The sequence below is a fragment of the Syngnathus typhle genome, linkage group LG7 (assembly GCF_033458585.1).
Source record: "Syngnathus typhle isolate RoL2023-S1 ecotype Sweden linkage group LG7, RoL_Styp_1.0, whole genome shotgun sequence".
Classification (NCBI taxonomy): domain Eukaryota; kingdom Metazoa; phylum Chordata; class Actinopteri; order Syngnathiformes; family Syngnathidae; genus Syngnathus; species Syngnathus typhle.
The window spans coordinates 2,127,195-2,141,077 of record NC_083744.1 but is presented as its reverse complement, the minus strand read 5'-3'; the positions used below and the strand labels follow the sequence as shown (position 1 = coordinate 2,141,077).

The 13,883-nt window shown below is 42.8% G+C and overlaps 1 protein-coding gene across 11 annotated transcripts in view; it reads right to left on the bottom strand.

The window, feature by feature from the left end:
• Positions 1–13,883, bottom strand: part of ciapin1 (cytokine induced apoptosis inhibitor 1) — a 144,595-nt gene that overhangs the window by 78,639 nt on the left and 52,073 nt on the right. For 9 of the 11 annotated variants that reach the window (XR_009715051.1, XR_009715050.1, XM_061284307.1 and 6 more), the window contains 3 exons: positions 8,775–8,937; positions 8,553–8,696; positions 4,303–4,382 (listed from right to left, as the gene is read on the bottom strand). Coding sequence is in view for 9 of the 11 variants with exons in the window: in XM_061284307.1 (XP_061140291.1) it covers positions 4,303–4,382; positions 8,553–8,696; positions 8,775–8,931 (381 nt within the window). In the remaining 2 variants the exon portion in view is untranslated. Of the gene's footprint in view, positions 1–4,302; positions 4,383–8,552; positions 8,697–8,774; positions 8,953–13,883 lie in introns of all 11 variants that reach the window. The other 2 variants (XM_061284306.1, XM_061284310.1) reach the window with 2 other exon arrangements.

Below are 13,883 nucleotides of genomic sequence, written 5' to 3'. Positions count from 1 at the left end.
ATTTGATGCAGCTTTTAAGTTAAAAGCAATCGATTTGGCTGTCAAAGAAGGAAATAGAGCTTAAATGGCGGCGCGGCGTATTTATGGATTTTTACGGCCTCCGGGGCGCTCTACCAGGAAGCAAGAGCGAGACAGACGAAGAAGAGATAATGCGCCGAAGAAGACGTGCTAGTTTGTCAAGACGGTTGCGTCACCCTTCATTTCGTGGTCCCGTCTACTCTGGAGCTATACGTGTCGCTCGCTAGTTTAATGTAATTTAGCGCTTCGTGCATGAATAAAAATAGCATGAACAGACCCTCATCACACTCGAAAAAATGCATAAAAGCGACGACGAAAAAGAGACTGAGAAAGTGTGAGACGAAGGATATCTAACGCTATTCCAATCGGACGCTGAGGAGGAAGACTTCGATGGTTTCAGTGCACAGGAGGAAGATGAAGACGATGAAGCTCTTTTTTTTACTTTTACTGGTACGTTTTTTAACGAGCCCTATTAGTCTTGTGTTACTTCCGTGTTGCTGCGGTATTACTGCCGCGGCACGGGCAGTGTTTGGAAAGAAATGTTAAGGTATGTTATTAAAACTTTAAAAAAGCTTTCTGTGTAGAGATGCACCGATCCGATATCTGGATCGGATATCGGCCCCGATATCAACAAAATAGATGGATCGGGTATCGGAAAATGCAGCCGATCTGTGGGCCGATACTTTCCTTAATCTATTGGGACGCGGGCTACGTCATACGTCAGCAGCACGTGTGCCGCATGCCACGAGAGTTTTCTAAACAAACGCAAACATGGAGCGAACGTTCGCTTCTCTTCCCCGGGTTGCTAAGCGGACGTCAAACCCTGCGCGTTCGCTTCTCTTCGGGTTGCTAATGGGACGTCAAAGGCTGCGCGTTCGCTTCTCTCCCGAATGGGGGGGGGGGGGGTTGGAGGCTAATCGGATGTCAAACGCTGCGTGTTCGCTTCTCTTCCGGGGGGGTGTTAATGGGACGTCAAACGCTTTGTGTGGCGGGCTCCATCTAGTGTGGAAACTGAGAAGCTGAGCTCAAGCTTCTTGTGCGGGCCATATTCAATTATGTTTTCAGAATTTGCTGCGGGCCAATAAAAACTGGACCGTTAGTTTGGACACCCCTAATTTAGAGCAAAGAACTGTGTAGTCTGCCTGATGCCATTGCCTTTGGTCTTTTCTGTTCCACATGTAGAGTTATGTAGCTTGTTAAGTCAACCATAATATCGGATCGGTATCGGGTATCGACCGATACGCAAAGCCACGGCATCGGTATCGAAACTGAAAAAGTCGGATCGGTGCATCTCTATTTCTGTGTCCAGTCTTTCTTTGTTAATAACTCACGTTGGAAAGAAATGTTAAGTTATGTTATTAAAACTTTGAAAAAGCTTTCTGTGTCCAGTCTTTCTTTGTTAATAACTCGCGTGCACACTTCCGTGTTGCTGCGATACTACTGCTGCGTCACAGGCAATGTTTAGAAAGATATGTTAAAGTATGTTATTAAAACTTTAAAAAGGCTTTCTGTGAACGGTCTTTCTTTGTAAAAAACGCGTGTGCACGTTCGGCTTATAGTCCGGTGCGGCTTATATAAGAAAAAAACTAAAATATCCCCCAATTTTAGCTGGTGCGGCTTAATCCGGTGCGGCTAATAGTCCGGAATTTACGGTATCCATTAAATTCCGTTCCACTTCTTTTCATCGTGTCCCACTTGTTGATTCTTGACAAAGAATTAAAATTTTATATCTTCATGTTTGAAGCCTGAAATGTGGCGAAATGGTGAAAGGTTCAAGGGGGCCGAATACTTTCGCAAGGCACTGTTCCCTCGAAGCTGCGCAGCTGCACAATTGATTAAACTGATGGATTAATATCTAATGTTAGACGTAATCTAATCTAAGTGGACGAATGATTTTCTTTCCCTGCCTTTTTGCAGTGTAAATCAGTGATTGGCAGGCTTCCAGCCAATGATATTATATGGTTTACTCACGCTACATAGCCAATCATAGCATTGACAGTGTCCTGCCCATTCGTGCCGTGCAGGTTAGCTAGCTAAGAACAATGCGGCGGAGTCAGGAGCTGCAAATGCTAAGTGAGCTAACCCCTCATCATGGCGAAATGAATGAACAGCGACACATCCACTCGACAAGCCAAAGTAAATAAGAGATGCGGCGGTTCTTTTAAGATAGAATGGCTGTCGGGAGTGTGTGCACATATAAGAACAAAGGGTGAAACTGGGTGCAATTTTCTCTTTGTCGAGTGAGAAAGGTCTACTATGCAAAACATGCAGTGAAGCCAAAGTGGCAGGCGGGTTCATGGAGGGAAAAATATGGACTGAATAAAGTCATTCAGCAGAAATATAATATGAAAGCTGTTGTGATTGTACAAAGACTCAAGATGGGACAGGGGATCGGGACATTATTGCGAGAGAGCGCAAAAGGCCGACCGAAAAGGAACGAGCTTACACAAAATAAAATCCAACCCCGAGCAAGTTAAAGTTCTCATTGACAATATTTTACTTATTTACTTACTTACTTGCTTACTTACTTAGTTAGTTAATTAATTACTTAATTAATTAATTACTTATTTATTTACTTACTAACTTACTTATTTACTTACTTATTTGATCTGGTGTTGCACACAGTGGTCTACAGTGTGCAACAAGCAGCTAGTGTGTTTGCACAGACACTTGAAAAATTGTATTTTCAGCTGAGCTTTCATCGCCCGCGGCCTGGGTTCAATTCCCGGTCAGAAAACCATATGCAGCCATGGGGGGGCACATGTCAGTGTCTCCCCTGTGCCGTTCCCAAGCCCGGGTAAATGCAGAGAGTTGCGTCATGAAGGGCATCCGGCGTAAAAACTGCGCTAAACATTTCTCATGCAAATTATCTGGACAAAAAACGGGTGTTTTGCTGTGGCGACCTCCTTCGGGTAAAAGCCGAAAGAAGCCACCACCACTGTATATTAACCTGCACCATCACCCCTCAAAAACAAGATTTAAGGGAGAATGGCTCTTTTCACAGGTAGTTAAGTGTGGACTGACGTCCACCAATACTGGCGTCCCCCACAGGTGTGTCCTCTCCCCACTGCTCTTCTCTCTCTACACAAGGGGTTTCAAAGTATTTTTTTTTGCGGGCCCTATTGTAGTCATAGCTTCTTTCGGAGGGCCATTATGACTGTCAACCCCAAAAAAATGTATGAGCACCTCATATTATATACAGTAAAAGCTACAAAACAACCTGACAAATAACTCGTTTTCAAATCAGACGAGTAAAAACTGGTCAAATATTTAAAATCAAAGCTATTATTAAGAGTGAAGACAATTTGCAATTCTAGTAATGACACGAATTTGATGCACAATTTGTCTTCGCGAGCCACATAAAATGGTGTGGCGGGCCGTATCTGGCCCCCGGGCCTTGCGTTTGACATATGTACTCTACACTAAGATTGCTCCTTAGGCGACTCTTCTGTGAAGCTCCTGAAGTATGCGGACAACACCACTCTCATCGGACTGATCCGGGACGGTGGCGAGACTGCGTACAGACAGGAGGTGGAGCGGCCTGTTCACTGGTGCAGCCAAAACCACCTGGAGCTGAACCCGCTCAAGACCGTGGAGATGACAGTGGACTTCAGGAGAGACCGTTCACCACTTCCACCCCTCATTATCCACAATAATACTATTCTCTCCACAGACACCTTCAAATTCCTGGGATCCACAATCTCCCGGGACCTGAAATGGACCGGCCACATAGACTGTCCGGAAGAAGGCCCAATACTTTCTACTTTCTGAGACAGCTCAGGAAGTTCAACCTGCCACAGGAGCTGCTGAAGACCTTCTATACTGCCATCATCCAGTCTATCCTCTGCACCTCCATCACTGTCTGGTTTGAATCGACCACCAAACAGACTGTCCAGTACCAAGAAACGTGCAAGTAACATCTCTACAGACCCTTCTCACCCAGGTTGCAGTCTGTTCGAACTACTCCCCTCCAATTTTTGCACGTTGTCCTGAATGTTGTAAGCTACCTAAATGTTGTACAGAGGCCGAGATGTACCGGAGTCAAATTCCTTGTTTGGCATGCTCAAACTTGGCAAATTTGATTTGATTTGATCTCGGTGCCACTTGCGCCAGATATTCTCTCTGCATTGTTTTCTCCCCTCAGAATAATGGATATAATTACAGATAAAACGTTTTTTTTCTTTTCACTGAGGCTTTTTTTTTACTCACATTTTGGTAGCATTCCTATTGTATAACCTTTGGCCCCTTTTAGCGTCAAAGAAATCTCCATCCAGTTATACCCACCTCTGCCACTGCCACCAAGCCTGATAACTTGATTGCGGACATCAGCTTCTCAGCAGTCCTCACACTCTCTGCTTCAACTCCTAAAACAACAAGACAACATCTGAATACAATGTAAATGTGAAATTGATCGTACAGATAAAAAGAAGTGAATCCATGTTATAAGCCATGTTGTCATTTGTTTTGTTTTTAAAATTTGTTGTCAACTAGAGATGGCAAACTAGAGATGGGCAACTAGACAGGTTGCTACCAGTCATATTTCAAGTTTTCTAGTTTACACTAATACACCAATATTGATGGCACCCTCCTGTGGCCGTTCAACTATCAAAAAGTAAATGACATACATGGCTGACGGATCATCATTCGGATCGTGTGATTCGGAGCACAAAAATGCCAGAAGGTAAAAACACGTCTCAGTTCACTGCTAGGACATTGTGGTACGTTGACAAAAAAAGAGGTTGTTGTTAATAACGTAACATAAAACCAATGCCTATAATGTTCCAATACTAATGTTAAATCAATTGCAAACTAGCTTCTAGCATATAGCGATAGTCATCACTCATTTATATAATTGTGTGTATATTTGAATTTGTGCTAATTGAGATATATTATACCGTTTAACCTTTACCAATCTCTTTTGTGGGCTTGAGACTGAGTGCTCGCTGAGCCTGCAGATCTGATTGCATCTTAAAATGTTCGGAACTCAGGCTTGTGGTAGGCGAAGTATCTGCTAACTGGGTGCCAGACAATCGCAGGGCACACGTAGATAAACAACATTTTTTTTCATAATATGTCTTATGTGCCCCTACTAGTCTAAACATGGCATTCTGAGCAACACTGCGTTTGTGGAATATGAGTTAAAGCGGCAAAATCCACAACTTTTTATCCATCTCAGGGGAGGTCATTTTGTCACTTCCTCTTGATTGAAAATAATATCACAGTTACTCAGGTCACAAACCAATCACGCCTTATCAGTTTTCTGAAACTGTAACTGGTTGTGACCTGAGTGCTGAGCAACATTGTCAAATAAAGTTTTCATTACGCATAAAAAAACCCTGGAGGTGGGTGTCCGTAAGTTACCGTTTTTTTCCGTGTATAGTGCGCAAAATGTAACTAATTTATTGTCCTAAAATCTGGGGTGCGCATTATACATAGGTACAAAAAACTTTTAATTTTAAAAAAAAATTTTTTTTTTTTTTTTTTTTTTTAAGTCCCAATGATCGTCACACACGCAGGGAGGCAATGGGTCCCATTTTTATAGTCTTTGGTATGGTCTTAACTAGGCTGGATATAATTTTTTTTGTTGGCGTTGATTTCTCCGACTGCCCGTAAACGCAACACAGCGCTCCGTGCGCGCACGGGAAAGAGGCGGCTCTGTATGGGAGAGACGTTGAAGAGGAATAAAAACACCCTTGAAGTGAACAGCAGAGAAGAAAGGAACAAGGCAAAGTGTTGTGAAATAAAATGCACAGAACGGATGCGCGAGACACGTCAGCTATATAAAGAGCGAGAGTTGTTTTCTTCCTATTAGTTTCAATTCACAGTTTAATTAGCAGTTTCAATCAGAAAATAACAAAATGTGTATTACAGGTAATATTTTATTTCACAACACTTTGCCTTGTTCCTTTGGTCTCTGCTGTTCATCCTAAAACACAAAGGCGCTCTTTAAGCAATGCGACAGTGAGCGCCCGGCGCGCTGCGGTTGCGTGACCGCACCAAATTAAGCTGCCTGCGCAGTGCGCACTGAGGTCCACTTAAATTTTAGAAAGTACATCAGGACTTTAAAAATATCTTCTAAATTTCAGCGACAGCTCTGTCACAATAATCGACCAGCACGGTGCAGTTGGGCGGTCGGCGGCGCGCTACGGTTGAGCGATCTCTCTCGCGCTCTCTCTCTCGCTCTCTCTCGCACACACGCAAACCGGATATCATACGGAGGCCGCCATTACAGATGCGCAGAACGGATGCGCAAGACACGTCAGCTATATAAAGAGCGAGAGTTCGGTTCTCTACCTAAATCCGTATTACAGGTAATATTTTATTTCACAACCCTTTGCTTTGTTCTTTTCTTCTCTGCTGTTCACTTCAAACACGCTCCATGCGACCGCAATAGATCACCTGCTCGTTTGCTGTCTGTCACAATGTACCCTACACAAATCCGAAACATTTGTTGCGGCTCCGAGTCACGACGAGGGGCAAGTTTTGGTTTCCAAGGGTGTTTTTATTCCTCTTCAACGTCTCTCCCATACAGAGCCGCCTCTTTCCCGTGCGCGCACGGAGCGCGGTGGTGCGTTTACGGGCAGTCGGAGAAATCAACGCCAACAAAAAAAATTACATCCAGCCTAGTTAAGACCATACCAGACTATAAAAATGGGACCCATTGCCTCCCTGCGTGTGTGACGATCATTGGGACTTAAAAAAAACGGTATATCCACTTACCGTTTTTTTCCGTGTATAGTGCGCCCCCATGTATAATACGCACCCTAAAAATGGCATGCTGATGCTGGAAAAAAGCCTGTACCCATGTATAATACGCACCCAATTTTTTTTTTTTTTTTTTTTTTTTTTTAAGTCCCAATGATCGTCACACACGCAGGGAGGCAATGGGTCCCATTTTTATAGTCTTTGGTATGGTCTCAACTAGGCTGGATGTAATTTTTTTTGTTGGAGTTGATTTCTCCGACTGCCCGTAAACGCACCACCGCGCTCCGTGCGCGCATGTGAAAAAGGCGTGCGGACGTGAAAAAGGCGGCTCTGTATGGGAGAGACGTTGAAGAGGAATAAAAAACCCCTTGGAAACCAAAACTTGCCCCTCGTCGTGACTCGGAGCAGGTGATCGAGCAAGCCTTGTCTGATACCAGAGCATTGTGTTCGTATGGAGCGTGTTTGAAGTGAACAGCAGAGACGAAAGGAACACGGCAAAGTGTTGTGAAATAAAATATTACCTGTAATACGCATTTTGTTATTTGCTGATTGCTACTGCTAATTAAACTGTGAATTGAAACTAATAGGAAGAAAACAACTCTTTATATAGCTGACGTGTCTTGCGCATCCGTTCTGCGCATGGGATCCATAGTGCGCATGCGCAGTTATACTGCCTCCGTATGACGTCCGGTCCGCGATGAAGATTTAAAAACAAACAATATTTGACAATAACACACCATCAAGGATTGCACCATCGCATCAAACGATGTGTCGTCAATTATGAATTTTACTGAGTAAGTGTGTTGGGCAGGATGGCTGAATGCGATGCGCGATTGACAACAAACAAGAAGAAAGGTGATTTCAAGTTTTATTTCGAGGGAGATTTGTCATGTCTCGTCGCAAGTTTTGCTATGTGTCTAGGTTGCCATAGTTTCTGTTCGCGTCGCCCCTCTCTTCCTGTGTCACCTCAATCGATGTAACGTGTTTTGTATTCAAGTCCTGTCTGCCTCTCGCTCACCGTCGGATCATTGCATGTGTTACTGTCATGATGTGGTTTCTGTTCCTGTCTTTGGTAATGTCACCCTGTCTTTTTGTTCCACGACTTTGTTGGTCAGTCCTGTTGTTGGTTTTGTTGTACCATGACTTTCTTTAAAAAAAAAAAAAAAAATTAAAATTAAAAAAATAATAATAATAATAATAATAATTTTGTACCCATGTATAATGCGCACCCCAGATTTTAGGACAATAAATTAGTTAAATTTTGCGCACTATACATGGAAAAAAACGGTACATAGTATATTAGCCACATGGTAAGAGGTTAATTATTGTATTATGAAATCTCCAATTTTATTCTACTCTTCGCTAAGGGATCCTGGTTAAGGCAAGGCATTTCAATTCTGACATATGCATGCCACAATTTTAAATTGCGTTTGTCATCTGTTGGACTCTGGACTATTTTCAGACTGATGATGGACAGAAGCCCTATTGAATGACAAGAAAGGACGGGGACCAAAGGAGGATTAAGATGGACAGGTGGGGACGGAAGGGTGTCCAGGAAACGGACGATGGACCGATCAGCAAAATTTGGTAAAGTTCCCACCTCTGTGAAAAGTCAACCTTAGCCAGTTTCTTGCAATCAATGCACAGATGTTTCACCCAACCAAAAGCAAAATTCACTCAATACAAAGAAATTCTAAATAATTTTTATGGTGTGTGATTTTATGCTTTATTTGTAATATTGTAACTACTACTGCAATTTGCTAATCAATAAACAAACAAACCCCAATGTACAGTATATATTTATACTGCCCATGAGAAATGTATCTGACCTGTAACAGGTTCATCCAGAACTACTTTGCCACCGGGTTTAAGTACTCTGGCCATCTCTGCCAGAGTCTCTGAACTGTGGATAGAAATGATGTCCGGCAGAAGGCAAGAGAGCACCCAGTCGAATGAGGATTCAGCATAGGAGGCTAAGGAGAGAAAGGTAAATGGTCAACGTGTTTGTGACATGACAATTAGACAGAAGAAGAGTAATGAGTCATACTCACAAAGCATAAGCATTTCCGTGTTTTCCACTGAAACTCGGCCATTGGGACCAACGATGGTACTAAGTGCCTCTGCAAACTTTTTTAAGGTGATAGGTGATAATGGTTGAGCCCATACCAACAGGACTATATCTCCCTTTTTGACACCGAGGTCCGCCATAATCACCTGGAAGAAAGACTCCTTTAAAGGGATACAAAAGCGACGATGGTCCATTTTTCATTAACTACCGTAATTTTTGGACTATAAGTCTCTCCGGAGTATAAGTCGCACCAGCCATAAAATGCCCAAAAATGTGAAAAAAAAACATATATAAGTCACTCCGGAGTATAAGTCGCATTTTGGGGGGCAATTTATTCGACAAAATCCAACACCAAGAACAGACATGAACGAGCAACAACAGGCTAAATGATACGGTATGCTAACATGACAAACACAAACAAGGAGCTGAGAATGGGCCAACGTAACATTCAGTTATTTAAAAAAAACTATCACATGAATAACACGTTTATAAAACCATCTGTGTCGCTCCAATTCATTAAATCCATCGATCGTCCTTTGTCAACAATGCCGTGTGCCACGCCGCAGTTCAAATTATTCCACAGGCCCATACAACGATATATAAACTATATTTTAAATAACTATCACATAAACAACAATATTATCAAACCATTTGTGTATCTCCAAATCATTAAATCCATCGATCAAACTTCTCGTCCTTTATGTCATCCTGGTGACAGAGGACATGTCCAGAGGATATGGCGCTTTAAAGTGTTAATAACTTTATTTGATTTTTTCTCTCTATTGTTGTGTATGTTCAGGATATGAATATGAAGATATGAAAACATGTGAAGTGATCAACTATACTAAAAATAACATGTGAAGTGGTCAACTATACTTGTAATTAAGAGATGTGTTAATGATCAGGTAAAAATTTGTGAAAAAAAACATAAGTCGCTCCTGAGTATAAGTCGCATCCCCACCCAAACTATGAAAAAAAAACCGTGACTTATAGTCCGAAAATTACGGTAACCCAGTTTATGTATTTTCTGATCAGGAAAACGGAAAAAGCTAGCATGTTCTATCTTAGGGTTCATAGCATACATTTAAATCAGTGCAAACTTCCATCATTTCCAAAGAATTTTGTTTGTCAGAGCACTTGATTGACGTAATGTATTGTCTAAATTCACCATGAAAGGCATTACAGCATGGGTTTACGGCAAGGAATTTACAGCAATGAATGTGATATTTTGACATACTAGATTGGTACATCTTCTTACGAACTTAATTGGTTCCACAATCAGTTTTGTAAGTAGAAAAGTTTGTAAGTAGAAGCCCATTAAAATAAATGTAAAAGCAAATAATGTAAGCCGGACTATTGCAAAGGTCACATATTTTTCCCTATTACTCTGTGTTAAACACACAGAAAACCAAAACAACAGCTTTATTATTGCTTTGTCAAACAAAAAATAAATCTCGCTTTACTCTTGACCTCCTTGACCGAACATTGCTTGGGGAGGTGGTAACCTGTTATTTTTCTACACTCGCTAAAAATACCCCAAGAGCGTCGGTTTCGAAGTCGAAAATTGATTAGTAAGTACCGTATTTTTTGGACTATAAGTCACGGTTTATTTCATAGTTTGGGTGGGGGGGCGACTTATACTGAGGAGTGACTTATATGTGAATTTTTTCACAAATTTTCAAAGTTTAAGAACAAAAAAAATGAAACCGATAAACGAACTGCGATGTAGCAAGGGATTACTGTAATTTAAATTTTAAGTGACGTCAGCAGCGCGGCGCGGTGTGGCGCGGCGGTTGTTTACATAAAGGACAAAGATTCGATCACGGGATGACGAAGATGACGAAGGGCCCCACGTACTACCGGCATCATTAGCAGCTTTGTTTGTAAGTGACACGGAGGACGAAGAGTTTGAAGGATATAATGATTTGGAGTGACACAGAAGGTTTGAAAAACTATTATGGCTTTTACGCACGCCTGGTCCTACTCTACGGAGAGCTCTTTCAACTCGAAGGATGAAAGTCGGTGGCCAACGCTCGACCGGGTGGCTGTCCGGGGACGGTGGATGGGGCTCGGACATGGCCTTTATGCACACCCGGTCCTACTCTACAGAGTTCTCTTTCACCTCCGTGGATGGAAGTCAAGCCGGTGCTCGGCCGGGTGGCTGTCCGGGGACGGTGCTCGGACATGGCTTTTACGCACGGCCAGTCCTATTCTATGGAGCTCTCTTCCACCTCCGTGGCTGGAAGTGCCACCTCCGGGGATGGAAGTCCACGGCGCCACACGCCTGGACGTCGACGCCGGTGCTTGGGGCCGATTGGCGGTGAACTATTAATGTTAGAGTTATTTGATATATTTTATTTCGTGTAGCAACTTGTATGTTTTTATCGTTACAGTTCAGTAGGTGTTGGCTTGTTGAACTCTCGTTTTGTTAAATAAAGACCGGTTAACAATCCCACGTCTTTCCTTGTACTTTGTTAACACTACAATATAGTTACATACTAGATCTGTGGAATAACGACGAGGCTGACGTCAGGGCGCGCGCGCGGCATTGTTGACAAAGGACAAGGAATTTGATCGATGGATTTCATGATTTGGAGTGACACGGATGGTTTGATAATATTATTGCTTATATAATAGTTATTTGATATATAATTTTTTCGGGTAGATAGAGCTCGTCAGCTTGGGAGGGCAATCTATCTAGGGCAGTGGTCCCCAACCTTTTTTGCGCCACGGACCGGTTACATGTCAGAAATATTTTCGCGGACCGGCATTTATATAAATAAATAATACATTTATAATAAATATATAAATACGATGAAATAACATGAGACGACTGACATAAAAACAAGTACAAATGACAAAAATAAAACTCACCATTACGTTGAATTAGTGGGAGCACTGAGTTTATTTCTCAGAAACGAGCCGGTCCTATCTAGACGTAATTGGAGACAATGACACCCGAAGTGATTAAGGTTTGTCTTTTATTGCAGGATGCTTGGTCTCCATGTGTTGAAGCAGTTTTGAATGCTTCATTGCCTGGTTAGTTAGCCTGTCGCCACATATTACCTTTGCGGGGTCGACTGGGGAAACATGTCACGTGACCGGGACGAGTGTCTTGACCTGAATTAATTGATCGTCGATAATTTTTTTTTTTTTCTGTGCGGCTTGGCGGCCCGGTAACAAGTGACCCACGGACCGGTACCGGTCCGCGGCTCTGTGGTTGGGGACCACTGATCTAGGGGACGGAAAACCCTGATTCTCAAACCCCCACTGCCTTGTGGGTTACCTATTCTCGGGAAAGGCTTCGGGAGACAACCCTGAGGAAAAATTCGGAGTGGAGCCCCGAAGACGGTTGGATAGTCGACGTCGACATCTCTCCGGCAGCTCCTGCAGCTAAACCAGCTCCAAATGTAATGCGCAGCGTTCCCTTGGATCAAGTTGGCCATGTGTGGAGTGGAGTCATGTTTAATGGGCAACGCATGATCTTCAAAAATACTGCCCTGGCGAGCGCCCTGGAGACTCCATGGCGCTACCATTGTCTCTCAAGACAGACGGATGCCAGAGAGAGAGAGAGAGATAATTTATATATCGTTATATGGGCCTGTGGAATATTTTGAAGTGCATGCGCGCAGCCATTGTTGACAAAGGACGATCGATGGATTTAATAAATTGGAGTGACACAGATGGTTTTACAAACGTGTTATTTATGTTATAGTTATTTGAATAACTCTGAATGTTACATCAGGCCCGTTCTCAGCTCTTCGTTTGTATTTATCTTACGTTAGCATACCTATCGTTTAGCCTGTTGTTGCTCGTTCATGTCTGTTCTTGGTGTTGGATTTTGTCGAGTAAATTTCCCCTAAAATGCGACTTATACTCCGGAGCGACTTAGTATATGTTTTTTTCACGTTGTTCTGCCCTCAGAATTGTTTTCATGACGTAAGAAATGTTTTCTATGAAAAGAAGCATACACAATGGTTATTTGTCGTTCGGAAGCAAACCGGAAATGTATTTTGAAGCTGTGCATGTTTTTGTTGAAGCGACTTGACAACTGATGAGTTGAGACGTTAGCATTACTTGTGTCATCTAAACAAAATTTTCTCCTCTCCTTATCCTCACGGAATCAACGGCTGTAAGTTTTTTTCATTGTTTATTGGATAACTTTATTATTGTTTATAAGATGAATTTTCATAGAAGAAACTGTTTGTTGTTTTACTTGCAGTTTCACTCGTGTTTAACACTGAACAGAAATAAAGGGAGCAAGACGCTCTGAATCCTGGCTCAAGTGTTCTATACACGAGTTTGGCTGGCTGATGAACTGTGACAACGTACACGAAGTACATAACGCACAGGGAGATCAGTACAGTGAAAAGCCGAGGTGAAGTGAAAAGCCGCGGTTAAGTGAAAAGCCGCGGTGCAGCGAGTTGAGGAAACAACGAAAGATTCAAACATGGCCGCTAAAGATGTATCCAGTGTTATCGACGCGGAGACGGCAGACTTTGAAGAGAATTCACGTCGACCTTCATCAGCCAAGTCATCAGTCCACAGTCGATCGAGAGCTAGTGCTAACTCCAAGCGCTCGTCATCCTACAATTCCGTTCTGGAGGCAGCTGTCAGAGCCAGAGCTTCGGCTGAAGCAGCGGCAACCAAGGTAGCCTATTCAAGGAAGCAGTTGGAAATTAAAAGGCAACGAGCTAGGCTAGACATGGATTTAGAAGAATTAGAAATTGAAAAGGAAGCAGAAGTGGCACGGGTGAGAGCAGAAGTATTGGAAGCAGCTGCAGCTATAGAAAATGAAGATGTGCTAAGCATAAAAAGTCATTTGCCAGCGCATGTGGCTCAAAAACGCACTGAAGATTATGTGCAAAGCCAAATACAGCTCAACGCGCAGTTCCTTGTAGCCTACAGTGGAGTTTGGCGCCACAAACCCACACATAGTCCACCACCGGCGGCAGCTGAGGAGAGGTCCTCACACAACGTCTGCAGACCATCAGTGAATGAGGAACGTGAGGAAGAGGAGAAGTTCCAAGAGGCAATCAACACTCCGTATTATGCCCCCCCCATTTCATGGTGCAGTCAGACCTTGTGAGTA